This window comes from Castanea sativa, chromosome 11, assembly GCF_040712315.1.
Source record: "Castanea sativa cultivar Marrone di Chiusa Pesio chromosome 11, ASM4071231v1".
NCBI lineage: Eukaryota > Viridiplantae > Streptophyta > Magnoliopsida > Fagales > Fagaceae > Castanea > Castanea sativa.
Window position 1 is genome coordinate 47239187 of NC_134023.1, and position 19819 is coordinate 47259005.

General features: G+C 35.8%; 1 protein-coding gene across 1 annotated transcript; it reads right to left on the reverse strand.

The window, feature by feature from the left end:
* Positions 1-598: 598 nt before the first annotated feature.
* Positions 599-2287, reverse strand: LOC142615232 (uncharacterized). Its single transcript, XM_075787948.1, has one exon. The coding sequence runs from the start codon at positions 2126-2128 to the stop codon at positions 893-895; it is 1236 nt and encodes a 411-aa protein (XP_075644063.1). The 5' UTR covers positions 2129-2287; the 3' UTR covers positions 599-892.
* Positions 2288-19819: the final 17532 nt, after the last annotated feature.

Consider the following 19819-nt stretch of genomic DNA (forward strand, 5'->3'; position numbering starts at 1 on the left):
ATTTTTCACTAGGCCTGCCTGAGAAGGATACCTTGGGTCACGCTTAAACCAAACAAAAATTTGCACTCTCAGCAAAAGGCCAAAAGCAGTGATTCAGCTTTTTTCTCACAATGACTTTTTCCAGATTTCCAACACACAGAAATGGAAAAATCATTATGAAAATTGGATTGGATACACCTTTAAAAGCTATAAAAGTAAAGTCATTAAATGTCTTTTTTTTTTTTTTTTTAATCTGTACAGTTTATGCAGATCTATATTAGTGAAGCTATATGACATTCTCACTTGGCTTCTTTTTTTTTTTCTTTTTTTTTTCTACATGAACTGTACAACTTACAATTCTAGCAATGAGAGGTGGAAGTTACTTTTCTATTAGTAAAATGTACAGGTTGATCAACTTCTTTTGACAATGACTTTCTAATATACTATATTACTATTATGCAAAAGTGAATGGTGGAACAGTATACTAAAACCACTTATTAACATCAATGCTTTTTTTTATCTAGCAAAAAAACACATTCTAGTACAAAACCATAATAATCTCAAAAGAAATATATATATACACACTAACAAAAGATTAAAAAAAAATTGAAGCAAATTGTAAATAAATATGTGGTTCCTCCATTAATAGATGCTCTAAAAATCAGTTGTTACAGAAACAGAACATAATTCCGAGAAAAGAATTACAGTTAGATCAAAGAAGAATAACAAGTAATATGCTATATAATTAAGTAGAACTTTCATTTTTTTTTAACCCAATTTTCAAGACAAGTTTGACATAGTACTAGATCCAAGGATACCCGAAAAAAAAAGACCAAAACTTTACCTTGGGATCAATCTATTTTGTTGTGCAGATGTACTTTTTTTTTTCTTCAATGCTGAACTTCATTCATCTTCATCGCCTAAAGGGGTTCACAAATTCTGCATCAGAAACTTGACTAATGTCATCATCCTCCATTGGAGCTGGAAGATTAAGATCTATCAAAGCTTGTCCAAGCTTGGTTGAAGCTCTAGCAGAAGTTGGTGCTGAAGTTGAACCAGTTACATGGGTTCTCTTGTGTCCACCCAGAGCTTGTCCTGACGAGAACACTCTAAAACAAACTGGGCATTCGTGAATCTTTTTCTCTGGAGTACCCACATTTCGGTGCTCCAATTTGGGCTCATAATTATTAGCTGGAGTTGTAGTACTAGAAAGCAACTTGATCTTCTTGTGACTCGCTCTGTGTCCACCTAGTGCTTGATAAGATCGAAAAGTTTTCTTACAAGTCTCGCACTTGAATTTGCCACGCGTTCGAGTAGTTGTCTTTGACAATTTGATCAGCTCCTCGGACTCATCGCTCTCCACAGCTTCATCTTCTTCTTCTTGTTCTTGCTCTTGTTCTTCTTCTTCTTCTTCGTCTTCTTCGTCTTCGTCTTCGTCAACATCATCATCCTCGTTGTCTTCTTCGTTGTTACCCTGTGGTTGTTGTTGTTCTTGTTTCTTCCATTTGTCTCTTGAAAGCATCATGAGGCAAAAGGCAACATGTTCTTCTTGGGTGGTATCGGAGATCGAACTCACTGGCTCAGGCTCAGGCTCAGCCCATGAGGATTGATCAGCAGCAACAGCTTTGTACTTGAATTTCGGATGCTTCTTCATGGCCTCAGCTTGTTCTTGAATTCTGTGGTGATGGTACTGATGGTGGAAGCTTTGGTCCAAAGTCCGAGTCCTCTTGGATCGTTTCCGAGTTGGGTTCTTCGAAGACTCTGTCTCGCTCTCTCTGTCTGGAAGAACCACAGACCCACCATCAACGAATTCAGGATCTACCAAACGAATGCTTCTCTTTGGGTTCTCTCTTAGCCCATAGATACCCTTCTCATCATCATCATCATCAGCATCAGCATCAGCATCATCATCTTCCGAAGAAGATGAAGATGAAAAAGAAGCTGACAGAGTCCCACTGAGTTGGTTTTGTGGTGGCTGTTGTGGTTGTGGTTGTAGTGGCGGTGGTGGTGGTAGTAGTGGTGGTGGTGGTGGTGGTGATTCTGGCTTTTGAACAATTGGAAGATTCAACATGTGAGACCTCATGTGACCCCCCAAAGCTCTACCATTAGAGAAGCTCCTCAAGCATAGTTTACACTTGTGCTTCTCCATATGTGTTTCTAACAAACAAAAAACAAAGCCCAAAACCCCAAAAAAACAGAGCAAGAAAACAGAGCAAGAATAGAGAGTTTATATCATCTTAGACCTATTTGTCTCTCTGAAAAGCTTGTCTTGTGAAAACTGAAAACTCTCTCTGCCTCTCTCTCTTTTTATTTTTGTGTGTGTGTGAGAGAGAGAGAGTAGAAACTTAAAAAGGAGTAGGTGACAAGCATTCCTCCACCAAGTGATATATACAAAGATACAAAAAAATTAATTCCAAACTAAAAATAAAAAAAATAAAAAGGAAAAATCAAAAATTGGATTTTCTTCTCGTTTGGGAGTGATCTTTTTCATTAAAACGGCAAAAAAAAAAAAAATTATTATAAAAAAAATATTTCAATTAATTTAAAGATTAATGCATGAAAGAGAGAAATGAAAGACATGTAACATGCGGGCCTTGCCCGTTTCTGGTATTTATTCCCAATCCCATCTCTTTCTCTCTCATTTTTATTTTTCAATCTTTTTTTTCTAATTTCCCAAATTACCCTTCCTCCCACATTCATCAAATGAATCAAAATTAAGTACTTTGGTTTCAACTTTATCCCAAATTATTTAATAACTTGTTCGTGTTCAATTTTTTTCTAAATACAACTGTATTTTCTAGTTACTTTTAGTAAACAAAATAATCGGTAATAAATTGACAAATAAACCAATCAAAATGCATACTTTAGCATGTTTGTGCTCTAGAAACAAATGGGTTTTCCAAATTTTTTTCTTAATCTTTTTATTTTATTTAGTTTTAGTGTTTAAATGTAGTAAAAGATTTGGGGTAAGTAAATGTAATGATAAATATTTAGGGCTCGTTTGGTAGAAGAGTTTGAATAATGTTATTTGTAATTTTTTGAAATATGTTTAAGTGAAAATGTGTCTAAAGTTGTTTAAAAATTGAAAATGTAGATTTGAACCACACTATCAAACAGATTCTTATTCATTTGTAAATATATACTTGTGAAATTTTAACAAGGGTATTTTAGGAAATTTCATAAGGGTACCAGAATAAACAAGTCAAGAAACTGCTGGGTTTGTTGTAACGACGAAGCAGAATGAAAACCCCACAAATGGGTATGTATATCAAAGAAACGACCCCACTTGAGCTAACCTCACAGCACTGTGACTTTGGCATTAATAACACGCAATCATTTCCCAATTACATCAGTGCACGTTACCCTTATTGTCCACCTGGCATCTTCAAGCCAATAGTTTTGTAAACAGTACACTTTGGGTACAGTTACTTTTATATTAAAAAAAAAAAAAAAATTCACATCAATAAAACCTGAAGCAGTTTTTCTTTTTTGTTTATTTATTTATTTCACAGATTCTGTTACCTTTATGCCGGTGATATTACAGCCAACTGTCAGTGTTGGTAGCTTTAGCATGCCGGCATGTCCTTAATATATATATATATATATATTTTAAATTTTTATCTACAAGTTTTTTGTAGTGATAATTAGTAAATTAAGTTACTAAAATTGTAATTAAATTGGAATTTTTTTTTTTTTTTTTGCAATTTGCTTAATTTGGGGTTATTACTATTATTTGTTTTTTTTGTCCCCTTTAATTTTGGATCTTTGGTTGAAATGTGAGAAGGAAATGAAGGGTGGGAAATGAGTGAGAAACTAACCTCTTCCCTTTGAGAATGGAGTTTTCTATTCTAATGGGGAAGTAAATGCCGTTTTGTTAGGGGCTGGTAGACCCAGTCCTATAGTCCTATAGTGCTTCCTTACCCTCCCAACCCCTATTTGATTCTTCTAAATGAGCAAAGTCCATGTGGGTTAATAAATTACACATCTCTTAGACTATACCTCTAACCACTACATTTTGTTGAGAGTGCCATATCAACAACAGCATCTAAATATCTAATTGGTCTTCACTTTGCTTTGTGTCTTCTTCTCTCTCTTCCCCCCCCCCCCCCCTTTCATTTCTTTATTACAAGTTCTTTTTTAATCTTAAAGGAATTTATAATCTTTTAAAGCCGGGTGTAAGATACGAGACATTTAAAAATCAAGTAAATACCACGTGTTGCACATCTGAGAGGAATTTGGAGTGGACCCGTTTATCATAAGTTATAACGAAAGAAAACTTTAGTGTGCGTTTGGACTAGTTTTTTTTTTTTCTTTTCTGTTACCTTATTAGCTTATGTACAATTTTTTAGTCTCGTTAATTATAAGTACAATTGTACTCTTGTTAACTTTTAGCAAATAAACTAATAAGTGTTTTTTTTTCTCAAGCAAATGGTTGATTCAAACCCACTTTGATGTAAATAATCAAGAAAAAATACCAAAGAAAGTTGCAGATCCTGCAAGAATCAGGCTGTCCATCAATATATTTAGGGGATATTGTGTATAATATTAGAAGAAACTCACTTTGTGTCTATATCTGTTAGGGTAAAATATAAAATCAATGAGATTTACTAATTAACTAATTAAAGTCTTACAATCACTAAAAAAAAAAACTTAAAGTTTTACAAACCAAGTGTCTTTTGCTCATTTCATGATCCAAATTAAACGGTATAAATATTAAAGTGTACAAAGTACTACCTCGTTTAAAATTTGAAATTGTAATACCATTTACACCTTTAGATACAAAAACCAAAATCTTGACCATAACAAATGGATAATCTCCAATTCTCTTAAGTTGAATAGGATTTTAATTAAGAGCACTATGGCTTCATGCCATTGCCTAGTTCTCCCATAGAAGATTGAAGAGAACCTAAGTTTAAATTTCTCTTCTTCTCATTTGTTGGAAGCAAATAATAATAATAATAATAAACTGAAAGTCTTAGAACATGTGTAATTTTTTAGTCACTGAGTTTTTTTTTTTTTTTTTTTTTTGAAAATTTAATAATTATGATAATAGGGAGAGAAGAATTTGAACTTTGGATGTCTGGGTTGGACACACTAAGAAGTACCAATCTATTTATAAGGCTTTTGAGTAGTAATGAACTTTATCATTGTGGTTAACAGTTAACACCCATTAAAAATTAAACTTCAAGATCGCTCTCTTTCTTAAATGCCATTACGCTTAAATTAAAACAACAATAACACTTATTGGCTCATTTGATAGGTTAAGTACAAAGTATTAAACTCCTTTATTGATTTATTGTAGCACTTGCAGAGTTTGTATGGCATTAGGTTTATAGAATGGTGTATTCCTATTATCCCGGATAGGCTTTGTAGCTAGACAATTAGCCTAATTAAGGTACCATATTTCACTTGATCATGTGTTCATGTGAGGTTGAATGATAAAATGAATATATATTTGATTTCTTCTTCTTCTTCTTCTTCTTTTTTTTTTTTTGGCAGGGTAGAGGGTTGATATCCTTTAGTTGAAGCGAAAATCATTGTAATTTTGCCACTTGCTCTTTTTTCTCCATTAAAAATCAAATGTGATGATACATTTTGATCAAGGGTACGACTCTCAATTCATAGATACTTACGAAGAATACCAAGAACCTTGCTAGAGCACCCATGGGGAAAATCCACTAACACTTAAATTATAGCATCATATCAGACTATCAGAGAGCGAAGTAGAAGGTCTATGAAGGTTACTGTAGACGACTAAATTTCTTAGTTCGAAATAAATCAAACAAGTAAAATAGTTTCACAAATACGAATTTGTATTGATAAATGTGTGGTACAATTCTCTGTAATTACAAAAGAGTGATCCTCTGATTCGATCTCCTTGAAAGATTTATTGATTGGAATTGTGGTTATGTGTGTTTGATATTCTTCAATTTGGCTGAGGAATGGATCGAAGATCTTTGAAACGGAATCACAATGAATCTCTGGCTATGAGCTTGTTAGAAATTCTTTGTTCTTCGTGTTCTTCGTGTGTTCTTCGTGTTCTTCGTGTATTCTTCGTGTTCTTTGTGTGTTCTTCGTGTTTGAAGGTTTGTGGTGGAAGTTCTTCGGTGCTTTAGAGGCTTGATTCCGTAGAGCTTCGTTGATTTATGGTTTGTTGAGATTTCTGGAGGCTTTTGAGCTTGATTCCGTTGAACTTTGAGATTTAGGAATATGATTTGGATGATTCCTCTTCGATTGTTCTTCGTATTTGAAGATTTGTGGTGGAAGTTCTTCGGGGCTTTGGAGGCTTGAATCCGTAGAGCTTCACCAATTTGTGGTTTGTTGAGGTTTCGGAAGCTTTTGAGCTTGATTCCAAAGTGGACTTTGAGATCTCGGACGAGTAGTTTGGATGATTTTGCTTCGAATGTTGTTTGTATTCGAGGTTGAAGTTCTTGAAGTTCTTGGAGGCTTCGGTGTTTGATTCGGCAGAGCTTCGGATTTCTGAACTCGAATACCTTCTTCCTTCGTCTCCGATCCCTGTCTGCGATTGCATGTGTGTCCTCCTAAATGTCTTAGGAAGGCTTCTATTTATAGGAGTTTAGGGGTAGGTGAGCGACACGTGGCGAGTTTGATTGGTCCGCTTATGTCATCGCTTACACGTCGAGTGCGTGTCACTGCTTACACGTGCGAGGCTGCTGTGTCATCGCTTACATGTGCTTTGAGTGCTTGTGTCACTGCTTACACGTGCGAGGCTGCTGTGTCATCGCTTACATGTGCGAATTTGCTTGTGTCATTGCTTACACTGATGCAGTTTCATGCCTTTATTTCAATGACACTTAGCAAATTTCTATTGGAGTTCGAATAGTGATGGCAAAACCTAGCAGCAGTACGTGGCGCCTTGTAATTGGTTGTATTTTGTGGACTTGGTAGTATGATGTGTCAGCTTGTGATAGGTCGGGAATTTTCCCTCTCTACAAATGCCCCCTCGAGACTCGTTCATGCACACGGTTTTAGAGTGTGGTGAATGAATGAGTCTTGAAAGAAAGTGGATTCCTTTTTATACTTGACTTTTCTAGTGAAATAGCTGAAGGTGGTGGAGCTTTTAGCGATGAAGTAATTGCAGAAGAGTAGACCCACCCATATGAAAGGTTTTGATGAGACCGAAGGGTCCGCCCGTATTTGAATGTACTCGTGTGACCGAGCTTTCGAGAGCAAAGGTTAAGTCAAAGTAATTTCGGAAAGAGTATTCAATGGTACTTGGAGTGGGTTGGTGGGGCTGAAAGTTATTTGCAAGAAGTTGGATGTACTTGCAAGATTGAAACATTTCGGTAGATGTTAAGCTGAGGTAATTTCAGAAGAGTATTTTGGATTGTTGGTGGCGATCACAGGGTGTTGAAGATGGAGAAGAGGTGAGAATGTTGGCATACAGCATGCAGAGCTCTGGAGCTAGCCTCTTATTTTTAAGGATTTCTGGTGAAGTTATAGCTGAAGGGTATACTTCGGATCACAGAGAGAACATGTGGGAGTGTGGTTGAATGCGCATGTGTTATTGCATCACTCAGGTTAAGTTGAGGTAATTTCGGAAGAGTATTTTGGGATTGTTGTTGTTGATGGTGAAAAAGATGGTGATGAAGCCAAGTGGATGGGTGGGATATATGACATCATGGCTCTGACCCTGCATGTTGGGGATTCTCTGGAGTAGATGTCTCTGGGACGTACACCTTCGGATGTGGGACTGGCTGCATGCTGAATGATGTTCGTCAGCAAGTCGTTGAATGCGCCTGTGTGACTGGACCATACTGACGGACATTAAGTTGAAGTAATTTCAGAAGTATATTTTCTGAAATTCTTCAAGCTGATCTTAAGTTGGAGTAATTCCAGAAAGTGTGTTTTGTGGTACCAGCAATGATGACCTTTGGACCCCATGATGGCGGAAACATGGGATGAGGCTTTGGTAACCCTTCACCTACGCCAAAGGCTAATTTCTGATGAGCTGGTACTCTGGAGGTCATCACAAGCGTTGGATGGGAGACAATTTGTAGGATACCCCAACACTTCTTACCATCTTCACTTGATGCAACTTTATTGGGAAAGCATAACAAATGAAAGATGGAACTAACTTGTGATCCTGGTTTTAGAAACCAGCCATGCTGCTGTTTGTTCCGAACCACCGCTTCTATTGGGAGACCAAACAGGTTGAAGAGAGACTACGGAAGCCCCGGTCTTAGGAACGGGTGTCTTCTGGCGGACTTGGATTTCTGGTGAACCAAATCCAAGAAAGCATGGAACAACGATGCCGACCTTGTTATGAATAACTCTATGAACAAACGTGGTCATTATGTGAGGAAACAAAATTTGTTTGAATCCTAAAACAATGATGATGTTGTGAGAATGGTTGCTACTGAACCATGAAGGGGTTGATTTCAAACTGATCATGAAGTGATCTTGGTTGCTCGGTATTGAGAATGACGAGACCATAGTGAGAACTCGGCCGTGAGAAGGAGGATTTGAAAATTTGAAAGAAGCAAATTTTCATTTCATAACTCAGTGTATGTGTTTTTTTTTTCTTGATGGACTTAGCGAATCCGGCCCTTCTATTTATAGCGAATAGATGAAGAAGGGTAGAGTTTGGGTAGTTAAGAATGGCGGATGAGACTTCTCGGTCGGAACGGTGGATGAGAATGGTAGACGCCGAATGGGAACGGTGGATGAGAATGGTGGGCGCCGAATGGGAACGTTAGGGTTGGAGACGGTAGGCACCGAGACGAAAATAATAGGTTGAAGCGGTGACCCGATGTAATTTCAATTCGAGACATACTTGTGAGAGTTCGTCCGTTTTTGAAAGAGCCTTGATCGAGTACGGAGGATAATTTTGAGGGAATCCGGACCAAATGGATGGATCTCAAATTATGATCTTGAGAGCTTAAATTTTGGATACCGCTAGTACTTTGGAGAAGCGGATGTAGTCTCTAAGTCCAAAACAAATACCTAGATTTCAAAATTAAAATCTTTGCGAAAACTTAATAGGACAAGTTTTGCTTGAACATCTTGATTTTCGGTCAGAGTTTACATCAAAGCCAATAGCTGTAGAATCACACTATTTGAGCAATTTTTGGATTCTCAAATGAATAAATAGAACCAAAAATTGGAAAGCACACGAAAAATTGAGCAAGACAGGTCAATCTTAAAAATTTTGACTTTTGGTCAAAATTTGTGCAAAAGTCAAATTTTTTAGAAATTGGACTGTTGTGCAATTTTCGAATCTCGGTTGAAGAAACAGACTCCAAAATTGGAAAGTACACAAAAAATTGAGCCAGACAGGTCAATCTTAAAAATTTTGACTTTTGGTCAAAATTTGTGCAAAAGTCAATTTTTTTAGAAATTGGATATTGTTGTGCAATTTTAGCTTCGGTTGAAGAAACGGCCCCAAAAAATTGGAAAGTACGTGAAAAATTGCGTGGGACAGGTCCATTTTGAAAATTTTGACTTTTTTTTTTTTTTTGGTCAAAGTCTTAATTTGTCAAAGTTTTTTTTTTTTTTTTTTTTTCAGGCGGTCCGGATCCGGGTCGGATTTTCCGGGTTGAACCGGGTCTAAGCGGATTGAACCGGCCAGGAGGATGACGTCATCCGTGACGTCATCGACGAGGAGCGCGTGCAAGCGCGTGAGGGAGTGCCGGCGCGTGGGAGCGTGTGAAATTATCCAGCGGCGCGTGGAAGCGCGTGCAACTGACGCTGGGATAGCCGAACCTTCTGGCGGCGCGTGGAGGCGCGTGGCTTATCGTTTGGGCTTGAAATTTTCACATATTGCAGTTATAAGGCCGTATAAGACTGCTATATGGTCGGTTTTGTGAAATTGTGCATAGATTTGCACAGTTTTGAATGAGAAACCCGCGGGTCACTGAGAATTTGTGGCGGCGCGTGGTGGCGCGTGGCCGGGTATCTCGGGCACCGCGTAACTTTCAGGTTTGGCGGATCGAAGGCTGTAGAAGACTCCTGTGGTGTCAGATTTGTGAAATAAGGTCTGGATTTTCACAAACTTGGACGAGAAAGTCGTGGGTCTTTGTTGGACTTATGGCTTTCTTTTTCTCTGGTCTTATTTTGTGGTGGCCGCCCTGACAGGATGCAGGAATTCTGGTGGCCTCCCTGACAGGATGAAGACATTATGGTGGCTGCTCTGACAGGATGAAGACATTATGGTGGCCGCCCTGACAGGAGATTTGAAAATTCTGGAAGGGAAGCTTTTGATTTGTTGAACTTTGTTACTTCTCCTCCTTTTTCTTGTCTGTTTATCCCAGAAATTTTCTATATAAAGCCCTACGGGCATGCATACATTTATTCAAAGTGTAATCTTTTGAATAAAAGTGTAGAGATTTCATTTCATTTTTTTTTTTATTATTATTATTTTTTTAAATTCATTATTTATTTGTTATTATTATTAAAATTTTCATTGATTTTTTTTTTTTTTTTTTTTTTTCAGGGAATCATGATGCTTTATTTCAAGGATGCAAGAACCAGCCTTCAGTCTTCTTCTCCAGCTTTTAAGATTTTTTTTTTTTTTTTTTCTTTTATCCTTTGTTTAGCCATGCAATGAGATTTTCTTCTGACTTTGCTTTTTTTGTTGTTGCTTGTTTTTGTTTTGCAGCTCAGTTTCCTTGATCTTTGGGTTTTGATATCAAACTTCACGTTGACGTTCTCATAGAAGTGTTCGCCTTCATTTGGTGACTTTGTATTTCATTGATAGCAACGTTGCAAGAACGTATGCCTTCATGTTGTTACATTCTTTTCTTGCATCAACAATCTTTTAGTGATATTCGTCTTTGCAACGACGTTTCCATAAGGATATTCAGCTAGACAATAATGCTATCGCCCATAAAGCTACGTCAACACTTCATTTGCACAGAAGTCATGCTAACATTCATCTTTGCCATGAAGCTACGTCAACACTTCATTTGCATCGAAGCTGGGCCAATAGTTCATCTATATTGAAGTCGTGCCGACATCCATTTTTGTCATGCAGTCGTGTCAACACTCCATTTGCACAGAAGCCATGCCAACATTCATTTTTGCCATGAAACTATGTCAACACCCCATTTGCACAGAAGCTATGCCAACATTCATTTTTGCCATGAAGCTACGTCAACACTTCATTTGCACAGAAGCTATGCCAACATTCATCTTTGCCATGAAGCTACGTCAACACTCCATTTGCACAGAAGCTATGCCAACATTCATTTTTGCCATGAAGCTACGTCAACACTCCATTTGCACAGAAGCTATGCCAACATTCATCTTTGCCATGAAGCTACGTCAACACTTCATTTGCACAGAAGCTATGCCAACATTCATTTTTGCCATGAAGCTACGTCAACACTTCATTTGCACAGAAGCTATGCCAACATTCATCTTTGCCATGAAATCGTGTCAACACTCCATTTGCATAGAAGCTATACTAATATTGGCCTTTATAATGAAGTTTGAAGTTTCAAGAAGCTCCCATCAAGACTTTGAGGATGCAAAGAGATGCCAATAAAACCTTGAAGATGTGAGAAGAATGCCGCCATGATTTTGACATTGCACGAACATGCCCTTAGAGGAGCGATGATGCAACATCAACTTCAAATGTTGGAGGAAGGTGACATTGTCCAGATTTTAGAGACATGATGTGAAACAACACCACTCAGAAGGGAGATGATGTGGTTCAAATTTAGAAGTTGTGAAGTGACGCATCCTAGAAGAGAGACAATATAGCCTAGACTTGAAAGGTACAAAAAAGATGCCCCCAGGAGATAAATGATGCAAAGTATACTTCAGAGACGTGAGAATATGTCCACAAGAGATGAGCAATGCCATGCAGACTCCATTCCTTGCAACAGAGGTTGAAGATTTTATTTTACTCCACAACCGAGAATCAAGTTATCATTATTTCAAGGAAAGCTACGTAACACCAATTCTTTGCAGCTATCACTTTCTACCACAATGATCTTTGAACATCATATAGTGAGCAATTGATTGATCTTAAGCGACGCCTTGCCAATCAAAGGGTTCTTGAAAGCATGTTGACGACCTTTGGACAAACTCTTCAAGCTAGACTGACAATCCTTCTTCTTTTTATGTGACTGAACTTAGCGAAAAGTACTAAGCTGCCTACGTACCCTGGAGAGGGATCAAGTCATTTACGTAGTTCAACAAAAATTTTTTTTTGTTTTTCTTTTGCTTTGTTTTTGATGATTTTTTTTCTTTTGTTTTGTTTTTGATGATTTTTTTTTGTTTTGTTTTGTTTTTTTTTTGTTTTGTTTTGTTTTTTTTTTCTTTTGCTTTGTTTTTTTTTTTTTTTTTTTTTTTTTTGTTGTTGTTTTTTTTTTTTTTGTTTCTTTTTTTGTTTTTTGTTTTTTTACAAAAATGGAGGGCTCACGTGTGTAATCCTTGCCCTACACCCCACGGCATTTCATGGGTACCAATTGTGCAATAGTGGGTATCATCTCTAATCGAACCCGAGACCTTGGCCTCAAGGGTGACATGGACATCCAACCACTACGCCACACTCACAAGTGGTGACATAGAGTGGGATTAATTTCTCCTTATTTGTGCACTTTCAAAGGTAATGGGAAAACATCATGTACCCTTGTAGTGCTGCAGTGGGTAGTTTAAACTCTTACCGAGGAGCAATTCTTGATTTTCAAGCATAGAAGCGTTTGAGGAACTTCCTATTGATGGGGCCGATCCTTACACCCTCCTGATCCATCAATTTGTAAGCCTTATTAGTGTTTGCCCCCTGCCAGAGAGTTGGAAGTACATCACAAGCAATGGTCACATGGTTTGACCCGACAACTTCATCAAGGTCTAGATCAATCTTGTTTTCTTTGGCAAGCTTCATAATTTGTTCTTTGAAGACGAAGCATTTTTGAATTGGGTGGCCAATGATGCGATGATATTTGCAATAGTTAGGGTCATCAACTTTCCCTATGTCTTCTGGTCGCTTGCATTCTGGCAATTCAACCAGCTGTAATTGCAATAGTTGTTCTAAGATGTTTGGCACATCTTCATTGGGGAACGGATATGATTTTTGCTCACGTTCCTTAAAGGTCAGACGACGCACTTCGTTCTTTTGCCATCCTCCAAGTTGTTTTTCATTTGTCTTTGCTCCTCTCCTTGGAACCCTAACTATGGTAGTGTTAACGGTTATTGGGTCTTTGAGATTGCCTTTTGCATTCCCGTCATTCATCTTTACTTCCTTTACGCTTTCCTCGGGTATGGGAGGTTTCATATTTTCATGGCAAGAAATACTCAATTCCATGTCGTGCGCACGATTTGCCAATTATTCGAATGTTGGGTTTTTTACCCGTTGTAGGATGTACAGAAGTCCCAATTTCATGCCTTGGATGCACTTTTCTAAAGAATATATTTAATACAGTCTATCCTTAAAATCTAAACTCAAACAACGCCACCGGCCGATGTAGTCGACAACGGGTTCATCTTTCCACTTGCTTAGTATTGGTAAGCTCCATCATGCTTACCGTGCGGCGCGTGTCTTGTAAAACCGGTTAAGGAACTCCCTTTCCAATCTGATCCCAACTATCAATCGACTCAGGTTCCAAGTACGTATACCAATCAAAGGCGTTTCCTTTCGGTGAACGAACAACCGCTTTACAAAGAGGCCTCTCGAGTCCTGCGTTCTCACAGTTTCTACAAAGTGAGCAATGTGTTGCTTAGGGTTTCCTTTGCCATCGAATTGCAAGAACTTGGGGGGTTGATATCCATTTGGCATTCTCATATTGTCAATGCGCTTCGTATAAGGTTTTGAATACATGAGAGAATGTGTGGAAGAACCTCCATATTGTGCTCGTATGGTGTTCGTTATCATGTCCTGCAGTTGTTGGACAGATATCGAGGCCATTGAGGTGGATTGTTCTTGTCGGGGAGTGTTTTCAATTTCTTTCCCTTCATCATCCTTTGCAGATGCGAATTTATGACCATGGCTTGATTCACCAAGATCTTGTACTTCGAGTTTGTTCATTAAAGTTGCAATTTGGAGGTCCTTATCTTCAAGTGCTTTTGTGAGAAGGACGACCCTTTGTTCCATTTCAGCCATCTTTTCTTCCATGGTAGAGGTGTTAGTCATCATGGCCTGACACAACTTCCACAGATGATGGAGAAGGAAGTGAATTGAAGTGAGCATGTGAAATCTCATCTTTTGGGTTCCCTTTGATGAGAGAGGAATCGTGCGACCAGCTTCTTGTGGAGGAAGAAGGGGATTTGCCCCCATACTTGAGGTGTTCCAAGATGGAGATGTCCTTGTTGATGACCTTGTTTCTTTTAAGAGGGTCTAAGGAGATGATTGTCTGGACCTTGGCTTCCTTGGTTGATTGAGATTGAGGCTTATTGTGAGCTTTAGGTTGGCTGCAATTGATTGCTCCAATGCAATGTTGTTGGTGGTAGCCGTACCAAGTTTAATTGAAGTAGCTATTGTTGAAGCTTGAATGTTCTTGCTAGAGGCCATTGAAGTTGGTAGCAAGATGATGAAGATTTTTTTCTTTGAAGGAGAATGAGATGAGAGGCAGAGATGTCCCACCGGGCGTGCCAGAATTTGTAGACGACTAAATTTCTTAGTTCGAAATAAATCAAACAAGTAAAATAGTTTCACAAATACGAATTTGTATTGATAAATGTGTGGTACAATTCTCTGTAATTACAAAAGAGTGATCCTCTGATTCGATCTCCTTGAAAGATTTATTGATTGGAATTGTGGTAATGTGATTTTGATATTCTTCAATTTGGCTGAGGAATGGATCGAAGATCTTTGAAACGGAATCACAATGAATCTCTGGCTATGAGCTTGTTAGAAATTCTTTGTTCTTCGTGTTCTTCGTGTGTTCTTCGTGTTCTTCGTGTATTCTTCGTGTTCTTTGTGTGTTCTTCGTGTTTGAAGGTTTGTGGTGGAAGTTCTTCGGTGCTTTAGAGGCTTGATTCCGTAGAGCTTCGTTGATTTATGGTTTGTTGAGATTTCTGGAGGCTTTTGAGCTTGATTCCAGTGAACTTTGAGATTTAGGAATATGATTTGGATGATTCCTCTTCGATTGTTCTTCGTATTTGAAGATTTGTGGTGGAAGTTCTTCGGGGCTTTGGAGGCTTGAATCCGTAGAGCTTCACCAATTTGTGGTTTGTTGAGGTTTCTGGAGGCTTTTGAGCTTGATTCCAGTGGACTTTGAGATCTGGACGAGTAGTTTGGATGATTTTGCTTCGAATGTTGTTTGTATTCGAGGTTGAAGTTCTTGAAGTTCTTGGAGGCTTCGGTGTTTGATTCCGGCAGAGCTTCTGGATTTCTGAACTCAAGATACCTTCTTCCTTCTGTCTCCGTCCTGTCTCTGTTCTGTGTGTCCTCCTAAATGTCTTAGGAAGGCTTCTATTTATAGGAGTTTAGGGGTAGGTGAGCGACACGTGGCGGAGTTTGATTGGTCCGCTTATGTCATCGCTTACACGTGCTGAGTGCCTGTGTCACTGCTTACACGTGCGAGGCTGCTTGTGTCATCGCTTACATGTGCTGAGTGCTTGTGTCACTGCTTACACGTGCGAGGCTGCCTGTGTCATCGCTTACATGTGCGGAGCTGCTTGTGTCATTGCTTACACCTGCTGATGCAGTTTCATGCCTTTATTTCAATGACACTTGGCAAATTTCTATTGGTTTCTGAATAGTGATGGCAAAACCTAGCAGCAGTACGTGGCGCCTTGTAATTGGCTGTATTTTGTGAACTTGGTAGTATGATGTGTCAGCTTGTGATAGGTCGGGAATTTTCCCTCTCTACAGTTACTATTATATTTTATACCTCTTAGGGTTGGTGATGGGTAATATTTGTATGACTGTTGGAGCATGAATTACTATAGATTATGGTGATTTCATCTAACCCAATGTCTTCCCTTTGATTTAGCACAAAATCGAAGTGAAGTGATAAGAGGACATAGAGCACTTCCCATATACATGGAATTTGACCTTGGTGAATTTTGCAAGTTTTTTGGGTGCTTTGCCCAAGCTAACACCTCATTGATCCGAGCTACCATGTCAACAACTTTATCTAAAGCTAAGTTGACTTGACGGGAAGTAATTTCTCTTTAAAACTTAGCTTTAGATAAGGTTGATGACGTGGCAGCTTGGATCAATGAGTATGTATGTATGTATACATACATACATATTATAAACACTGTTTTTTTTTATAATTTTTTTTATTTGTACGTTATTTTATTGAGTAAATATTGTTACATGTAAGAGATGGATTACTAATTAAGTTTTGTACATTAATATGAGCTTTACAATAAATCTAAGCGATATTTTCTAAAGAAATTATCTAGATGACATGAGGATAGTTATTAGCATTGTACAATACATGATATATATCAAACGAAATTAAAACAAGAAAAAGTATTGTATCATAGGTGTGCATTGACTATACTCATAAATCATTGATAAATAAATGTCTAGTATAAATCACACGATACAAAGATATGAGGATTTTTATGCTTGTACAATTTTACTTAACTCTCTCTCTCTCTCTCTCTAGAAAAGAGAGCACTAAATGAAACTATAAATAATATATATATATATATATATATATATATATATGTATATTATTTATTTTGTTGCTTTAGGTTCAAGAAACTTGAATGCCAATAAAAAATTATAGAAAAAAAAAGTCATAAAAGAATAGTATGTATATGTTGGAGACAATGAAGAAGAAAATGGATAATAAAAAGATGGTATGATTTTGTAACATTGGCTTGGTATGTGGAGATGAAGTTGATTAGACAATATGATGAATATAACGAGAAAATAAAAAAGTATTATTTTGCCTTGTAGCATGTATTATCACTTTTTGAGTTTGACAAATTTAAATGTGGCCGGATTTTATATAAGATTTTCATTTGTTTTATTCAGTTAGTTTATTTTAGTATTATTGCATAAATTATGAATATATTAGTCTTCAGTAGAATATATTCCAATTTTATAATAAAAACATATTATATAGATATTATGAATATTAGAAAATGTTTAACATAAAAAAAAAATATTAGAAAATGTTTGTACATATCTTACTAATTACGATAGATCATATTATATAATATATTTTACAATGCAAAAAAAAAAAAAAAAAAGATTCACAATATGATTCACATTTCGGCAACTATGAGTGTGAGATCTAACATATATCAATTAATATAAATTTTTATATTATACTATTAGTTTTTTGTTTCTTTTTCAGCTAATTTATTTTTCAAAAAATTTCCTTTAATTGAAGCTAAATATCCATTTGATTGCCTAAGTACTTAAAAGTTTTATTGACTACTTGCAAATTCTCCAACCCTGAGGTTAAAATTGATAATCCATTGGTAACGATATTCTTTGTAGTGTCTCATACCTTTGGTTTGAATCACGCCTCCCTTCTCTACCATCTACCTATTAAAAATGAAAAAAAAAAAAAAGAAGAGTCTCCAACCATCTATAGTCTTTACAACAATCAGGCTTTACCATCAAGCAAGGTGGTATTTTTTTAGGTGTATGTATTACACTGATTAAGCTTTACTATTGACAAGAAAGGCATCTCCTTGAAAACTCCACTTGATCCTTCCCCTACACGATTTTTTTTATTATAATTATAATAATAATAATAATAATAATAATAATAATAATAATAATAATTATTATTATTATTATTATTATTATTATTATTATTATTATTATTTGAGAGAGAGAGAGAGAGGTTTGTTTTCGGTTTATCCTCTTGTAAGTTTAATATGGTATTATCAACATAAAATTTCTATTTTTAAATTCTGAGTCATGATCATCTTACTTAAATTGAATATGTATTTTAAGGATTCTCAAAAGCTTTCCTAGTTTAAAATATTATTATTTTTATAATATTATATTTATATCTATGCAATGCAAATGTTAAATTAATAAAAGAGTGTAAAATAAATAAATAAATTTATATTAAAATCTCTTATGAATTTCAGTAATAGAGTATTAATTAATTGGAATAAATTTTTAAATTTCTGGGAAATTTTAGTAATTGATTTTCATCTACAGAAAATTATCGTAATTAGTGAATTTATAATAAAAAAAAATGGAAAGGAAAATATCATAAGTCAGGTTATGGTAGTAACAAAACAGAAAAGAAATCTTTATGATTTTGCTATGTAAATATTAATGTTGCCAACATATATAGATGCTCAAGCCTTTTCAGCCTAAGAATTTATTTTCATTATATAATTGTATTATTACAATGTTGATTAGAGTATATCATTTTGATTATTTTATGATTTTGCTAAGAAAATCAAAATAGTCATAAGACACATAATATTGATTAGAGTACATCATTTTGATTATATTATGAGGAAAAAGAGTCATTTTTAATAGACATGAAAACACATATAATTTTAATAGGAATGTACATTTTTTATTTAATGATTAATTTAAACTAGTTGTTAACTTGTGTGATGCACCGAAAAGTTCAACAAACAATTATTTATATATAATACCAATTGAATTAAAAATAATCTCATTGAATAAAAGTCAGATTAGAGAATTTTCATAAAAGATTTTACGCATAATATAATTAGTTTTTTTTAGAGAAAAACATAATTTAATCAGATTTGTATAGTGTTAGGTTGCAATGATGGCAACGCTATCTTTTGTAGTATCTTATGTTTGTGATTCAAATTTCACCTTTCACTCCCCCACTATTTGCCTCTATCTTAAACTACTATGTATACCTCAAATTAGAAACTAGGCTAAAGTGCAAATTACACCCTTAAATCTTGGGAGTGTTTGAATTTTAAATTCTGAAATTTCATAATTTAGATTTTACCCCATTAGGTTATATTCTATTTGCATTAGCAAACCCATAGTCCATATTTCTGTAAGTGCTGTATAAACTTGCTACAACATTTTTGTCCAATAAAATAATGCCACAACATTTTTGTAGCATTAAAAAAACTTTAAATAATTAAAAATGACGTTGCATAATTAATAAAAATGATGTGACATCATTTTATTAAATAAACTAAACATGCGAGGGCAAACTAATGCAGCACTTAATGGAAAATATGAACGGAGGGGCGTTGATGCAAACATAATATAACTTTAAAGAGTAAAATTCAAATTTGAAACTTTACGGTGTAAAATCTAAACGTTCTCAAATTTTAGGGGTGAAGTTTTACTAGTTTGCACTTTAGTCTAACAACTAATATATATTATATTAAATTATTGTCATGGAAAAATATCAAATTTCAAAAGTTTACATGACAATATTAGACAAAGTAAACAATTTTTTTTCCTAAAATAATAATGTAATCAGATATGCCGCATACTTTGTTTTGTTTTGTTTATTTATTTATTTTTGCTTCTAGTTAATCCTTTTTCCAAACAAAATAAGAGTGCCCCTAACTTTTCCTCCATGTCATGGGTTGAGTGGACTTTGCCTCTCTTGATATTTTGCAAGTTCCATCATGTACATGTTGGCCTTGATTACGTGTTGCTAATGTAATTAAATTTGATGCTCTTTCTATAATTTCATTGTTATTTTACTTTACTCTTCCTTTGTCCACAAATCATCCAACCCTCATTCATTAACTCTAAAGTCCTGATGAAAGCATGAATTGACCCCAACTACCCTCTTAATTAATATTTGATTGATAATTGTCTTAATTTGGCTTTGGTATTACCGTGTGATCTTTAAATCATGTGAGCATAAGTGCTAGTTTTATAAGTGAGAGATGATCGAGATTTAGCAAGAAAAGGAAAGCAAACAAAATAGATAACACATAAATCATAAATGTTGGCTTAATTAGTTGGTATCTTCAAAATTAAGGGACA

What these genes read in the sequence shown, in the direction of transcription:
- LOC142615232 (XM_075787948.1), bottom strand. Translation starts at nt 2,128, where the DNA reads ATGGAGAAGCACAAGTGTAAACTATGCTTGAGGAGCTTCTCTAATGGT.